Source organism: Alosa pseudoharengus, unplaced genomic scaffold (genome assembly GCF_046254945.1).
Source record: "Alosa pseudoharengus isolate Yale_2024_CS ecotype anadromous, Long Island Sound unplaced genomic scaffold, YU_APseudo_1.1 YU_APseudo_1.1_scf_7, whole genome shotgun sequence".
In the NCBI taxonomy this organism is placed as follows: domain Eukaryota; kingdom Metazoa; phylum Chordata; class Actinopteri; order Clupeiformes; family Clupeidae; genus Alosa; species Alosa pseudoharengus.
Genome location: NW_027468859.1, coordinates 32,569,891 through 32,576,087, shown reverse-complemented (window position 1 = coordinate 32,576,087; position 6,197 = coordinate 32,569,891). Strand labels below are relative to the sequence as shown.

Genomic DNA, 6,197 nt, shown 5'->3' with positions numbered 1-6,197 from the left:
CAGCACCAACACTAACACTGGTTTTGGCCAAGAAATATCTTCACGAAACAAAACAGAACGAAAAAAACCTGCCTTGTTAACTTACATTAAAAGTGTAAACAATAATGAAGACACTGACGCATGAAAACTGGAATGAGAGACACTAAAACATAACTCTCTGAGGAGGTGTGGAACAGTAGCCTATGTGCGGTTCAATCAGCTTCTTGCTTTGCAGTGAATGTACATAAAGAGGACAGGTGCAAAAATGGAGAGGTCACACTGGTCAGCAAACGCTCCTGCTCTTAGCAGAGAAGGAGAGAGATGACCAGCCAATACCTTACCCAAATCTGTTTACGATAGTGCAATGCTCTGAACATCGTTTTATGCATGGTGGTTATGTGTGTTTGAGTTTAGAGCAACAGGCCATTGTGGGTTTCCTACACCATTTGTCTATACCGAGCGATGTTATGAGTAGTACTACACAGCTGCCCCATGTCAGGTGGAAGAGTGTCCACTGCGTTAGGAGGAAAAGCGCTGTTGTAATGGTGAGAATGAACAAATAAATATGAACAGAGAATGTCCTGATGTTCAGAGGAGGTATGTAAAAGAGTTGGCATTAGATTGTGTGTCATATTTTGTGTGTGTGTGTGTGTGTGTGTGTGTGTGTGTGTGTGTGTGTGTGTGTTAAGGCTAAGGGTTTCAGAAGGTTTTTAGTGTGCAGTGCTCACAGCAAACACAAATGGCAGTGGAGACCAGGTATGTTGAAGGCTCAGCTTTTGGTCTAACAAATGGTTTGGTCGGGAGAATATTGGGGGGGGGGGGGGGGGTCGTAAGGGTTGTGTTGTATTTTGATCTCCCCTATTTCCTAATTATGTAAATATGGGCTTACCACTTTCAGGTGTATTGCATGCGTGAGAAATGACATAATTTCCACAAGCACTTATAATCACCTTTAAGGGATGCCATAAAGCATGAAGTAAACAACGTGAATATTAAAACCTGGCGTATGTTGATCATATATTGGCTATATGGTGTCTGCATGCATAGGTCAGCTGTTAAAGGAGTTATACAAAGAACGTTAAAAGAGGCAAACACCAGCTAAGCAATGTTACACGTGTTTCATGTTGAAGTTTAACAGAGGACAGGCAAATTGGTCCCTTTTTTGTGAATGAAGCAAAGTGCAAAGTCTAGTTTACAGGGAAACATACTGAATAGTATGTGGTACTTAAATCATGTCAAGTACCTTTTTAAATACTTAACAGTACTCTTCAGTTATTTTACTAATGTCAGAACTGTAACCAAACCCTTCCTATCTGATTGTGAATAGCTAGGCACAAAGCTCTTGGTGAGCATGCGTTATGTTCACAATGCGTCAGCAACATCCTCTCACAGATCCCTCCTCCTCATACCCAAAGTGGGGGGCCTGAAAATGTGAATCTGAAACAAAAACGTTCTCACTGAGCCATGGAAGCAGCAGCTGAGCTTCATCACCACACATGCAACCTGCGTAACAAAAATATCCAACTTAACATGAACAGTTCAACGTGGAATCTAGTAGAAGTATATACTCTCTTTCATCAAGTAAGTGCTAAGACAAGGTAGACAAAGGTGAACACAAGGTTGGGATGACTGATTCATCATTGGGTCTGGACAAGAAGTTGGAGCTGAAAGGCGTAAAGTGACGGATAACACAAAACAAATCTCCCGAGGAAGGGACCATTTCTAACAACAACAATAACGTCCAGGAAAGGCCTATATTGTATCATGACTAGCCTACATCTATAGCACAGCACTGTGTGTGTATGTGTGTCTATGTTTGTATACCTGGGTGAGAGTGTTTCCTTGCAAGGTGTCAATAACTGTGTGCATTTAGGGTGTCAGTCCACTAATCCACAATAGTACTCGTGCTATCTTTCTGATATTTAGATAAGCAACACATACACTACAATTAATTTAGGATTTCTATGAGCAAATACATAAACTGGCAGAAGACTTGGTCTGTTGTTCCACTCGATTGAAGACCATCATTCTTACTGAGAACCCTCTCCTACTGCAAATCATAAAGGTATATCCAGTTTAGTCTGTTTTATTCCCTGTCTGTGGTAGTAGGTGTTGGAAAAGAACCAGTGGATGTCTATAGAATCAGTGCAGATTTCTGGGTGGGTGAGAAACACACGGATAAAAAGGGTGCAGAGTGGAGGCCCTCAGCCTGATGTGCTGTCTCCATGGTTACCAGATGCCACTGGACCGGCCTCCAGGTGGAGCCAGGATCCGGGCAGAGGACCTCTTTGGGACGTGGTCGTCTACCTGAGAGCCTGCAAAGACAGAGAAGACAATTATGATAGTCAGGTGTTCTGTCGCATATTTCTCACATTCACACAAGTCATTCACATGTCTCACATTCTCATCGTCTTGTGCTTCATACATAAAAGTCTAGATATTTTTATACTTTCATACCCACATACTAATTCATACACCCATTCACAAATGCACACATCCATAAAGTACACACAAACACATTTCCAAATACAAAAACACACGCAATCATTTACATACCTGAGATGGACTCACTCCACCATAAAAATGAATACAGTAATTTCCTGTGTATTAGCCGCATTGAGTATAAGCCCCAGGACAGTGTTTTATGCAAGTTAAAAGAAACAAAACCGTGTCGCTCAGTGGTCTAAGGGGTTAGGCTGGCAGCTGTAAGATCACTGGCTCAAGTCCCAGACTACATCATCTGCAGTGTCTCAGTCCACCCAGCTGTAAAATGGGTACCAGCTTCTGCGGGGGGTTACCTGCGATGGACTGGTGTCCCGTCCAAGGGGAGTCTACGGCTCTCGTCCGCTTAGCTCCATGGAAACCGGACATAAGTGCCGGCCCAATTGGCCTTCATGGCTAGGAATTGATTAACCACTAATGTACGTATAAGCCGCAGCTAATAGTTGGGAAATTACGGTACGGACAAGAGCACATTCACAAATATACAGTTACAGACACAAATACTCTTAATCTCTCTCACACACACAGAGAATGTTGTCCACACCTGAGAGGCTGAAGCTGGATTCGTGCAGGTCCCTCACGCCACCGTGTCTGGCCACACCACGGGCCGGGGGCTCGTCACCGTCCGGGAGGCACACTTCCTTTTTACAGGAATTGGTTACCGTGGCAACATCTCCGGAATAGGGGGCCCTGTCCACCCCCTTCAGTGTCTGACACTGTGGATGGTTGGATGAGAGAGATCATGTAACCACACAGTTTACACAACAAGTTTATGTCATAGGGAAGAAATTGGGAGTCAGGTCTGAGTAAGATGATTATTAGTCAGCCAATCAGGACATTCCTGCTTCTAGTAGTATTCTGGGTTTTTTTTTTTATGAAGGTCAACAATGCAACCCCGATTTTGACAGTGTAGCTCTGCATGATATGGTAGCTGCCTCTTTGTATAGAGTGTGTGTCTGGAAATCTAGAAGTATATATATGTGTGTGTGTGTGTGTGTGTGTGTGTGTGTGCGTGTGTGAGAGAGACTGTGTGTGTGTGTGTGTGTGACTGTGTGTGTGTGTGTGTGACTGGGTGTGTGTGTGTGTGTGTGTGTGTGTGTGTGTGTGTGACTGGGTGTGTGTGTGTGTGTGACTGTGTGTGTGGGTGTGTTAGATTTGGTCATACCCACCTTCTCCCTCTGCACCATCTTCTTGTAAAGGAAGTCTGGAAAGGTCCGCATGGGGTAGAATTTTCCAGAACCCTCGGCGCACATGAAGACTCCGTTCTCACACACCAGTCGGCCGCGGCTGATCGTTACCAGGGGAATGCCATGGCATCGCAGGCTCTCATACAGGTTGAAGTCCCCTCCTTGTACCTGTGTGGTCACAGAGATGGTCCTGTGGAGAACAGCGGTCAGTAAGCGTGTGTCTAAATGAGATTGCTTGGTTACACTTTACTTGACAGTATCGACATAAGAGTGACATGACACTGTCATGAACGTGTCATAAACAAGTCATAAACGTTTATGACATAATGCTTGACATTCGGTTTTTGTCATAACAAGTTAGGGTTAGGATTGGGGTTAGGTTTAGGGTTAGGTTTAGAGTTAGGGTTGGGGTTATAGGATTAGGGTTAGAGGTTAGGATTAGGGTTAGGTTTCATGTGTCATGACAGTGTCATGATGACAGTGTCATGTCACTCTTATGTCTATACTGTTCAGTAAAGTGTTACCGACTGCTTTGTGTGCCTATCAGTTTGTGTATGTTTGTGTGTTTTTTATATTGTCACAGTAGGTGGCAACATTCAAAACTAAAAAAACCCATCTCTATTCAGCAAATGTCTTTATTGTGTCAGGTTTGGCTAATGTGAATTGTGTGACAGAATGGTGTAGGACTGCAAGATAGTGGGAAAGAATAAATGCTGCAAACCTCTGCATGTTGGGGTAATCAGCTCATTCTACTCTTTGCTGCCACCTGCTGTTGCTGCACTGCTACTGCAGGGACAGACAGTGCAGCGAGGGGTCATCATAATCATTGTATGTCAGGTGTTTGTGAATATTTGTGTGTGTGAGAGCATGACTGATTATATGTCTTTATTAAGTATGTGTGCTTGTGTGAAGGAGCCAATGCATGTATGTGTATGAGCCTGAGGTATGTGTGTGTGTGTGTGTGTGTGTGTGTGTGTGTGTGTGTGTGTGTGTGTGTGTGTGTGTGTGTGAGTGTTTTTATACTTTGTTGCATCAGGGTCCCAGACGACCACATCTGCGTCGGCCCCTGGGATGATGCGTCCCTTGCGAGGGTAGAGATTGAAGATCTTAGCAGCGTTGGAGCTCGTCACGGCAACAAAGCGGTTCTCATCCATCTTCCCTCCCACCTGAGGCCGGAGGGAACACATTAGTTCCAGTACCATTTGGTTCCACTTCATTCAGTTCTCTGTGCTGCTACGGCGGTGGGGGTGGCAGTGGCTCAGGAGGCCCACATCAGTGTGAGTGTGAATGAATGGGTGGATGTGTGAGGCATGACACTGTAAAGCGCTTTGGGTGTGCGGAGGAGTGGAAAAACGCTACATAAATGTAGTCCATTTACTATTTAATCTAACTCTGCTGTCGATGAACATCAGTAGTGATTCATTTCTATTCAAGTCTATTCTATTTGCAGTGCAGCCTGTGTATTTTTAACAAGGAACCCGTTCATATGTTTCTTTACCCAGACCATGTAAACACATAACGTGACATAATCCATCCCCCTGTGACCTCATGACCCCGGCGTGACCCCTGCCCTGAGACACGTACCACTCCTCTCTCCCAGATGACGCTCATGCGGTCCTGCACCCCGGGCACGCCGTGAGGGATCTTAGTGAAGTCATCGCGGCCCATGGCCTTCTGCTTGGTGCTGAAGGGGCGGTGATCAGACGCCACCACGTTCACAGTGTCACTGAGAGGACCAATACACATACACAGAGGGCGAGAGAAGGGGAGAGACAGAGATTATAACATTATACATTAATTCATTTAGCAGACGCTTTTATCAGACATACAGAAATATGATATATGACATAGAAGATAATTATTATAACATTTACATTTATTCATATAGCAGGCGCTTTTAATACTGTACGACATACATAATGTATGTCAATTATATCACAAGGGCCATTCTCCCTAGAGCAACTCAGGGTTAAGTGCCTTGCTCAAGGGCACAACGGAGGAAGCCGGGAATTGAACCCACAACTTTTCAGGCTACTGCATGAGCACTACCACCGCCACAATTATATTAACTGATAGGAAATGACTAGTTGTGAATGGAAATGAATGGACTGATCTTGTTATGGACTGTAATCCCTCTCACACTCTCAATAATCTTAATGCTGGAGCTTTGGAGATTTGGTCTTATAAGTGTTCATTAGAGACATTTGAGGGGAAGAGGTGTGAGTGTGTGACTGACAGGGGGTCAATTTCCAGATGACAGGTGTGTGTGTGTGTGTGTGTGTGTGTGTGTGTGTGTGTGTGTGTGTGTGTGTGTGTGTGACTGACAGGGCTCTATTTCCAGATGACAGATGTGTGATCTTAAGTGCTGTGGTGGAGAGAGCGAGCAGCACCAAATTCCTGGGGGTGCACATCAGTGAAGACCTCTCCTGGACCACCAACACAGCATCACTGGCGAAGAGAGCTCAGCGCCGCCTGTACTTCCTGCGGAAACTCAGGCGAGCAAGTGCTCCACCAGCCATCATGACCACA

The 6,197-nt window shown here is 44.9% G+C and overlaps 1 protein-coding gene across 1 annotated transcript in view; it reads right to left on the bottom strand.

The window, feature by feature from the left end:
- Positions 1-814: 814 nt before the first annotated feature.
- Positions 815-6,197, bottom strand: part of LOC143109956 (dihydropyrimidinase-related protein 5-like) — a 22,634-nt gene continuing 17,251 nt past the window's right edge. The window contains exons 8-12 of the mRNA XM_076272758.1: positions 5,253-5,394; positions 4,692-4,834; positions 3,651-3,858; positions 3,026-3,197; positions 815-2,294 (exon numbers count right to left, since the gene is read on the bottom strand). Coding sequence (XP_076128873.1) covers positions 2,209-2,294; positions 3,026-3,197; positions 3,651-3,858; positions 4,692-4,834; positions 5,253-5,394 — 751 coding nt within the window. The 3' untranslated portion in view covers positions 815-2,208. The remainder of the gene's footprint in view (positions 2,295-3,025; positions 3,198-3,650; positions 3,859-4,691; positions 4,835-5,252; positions 5,395-6,197) is intronic.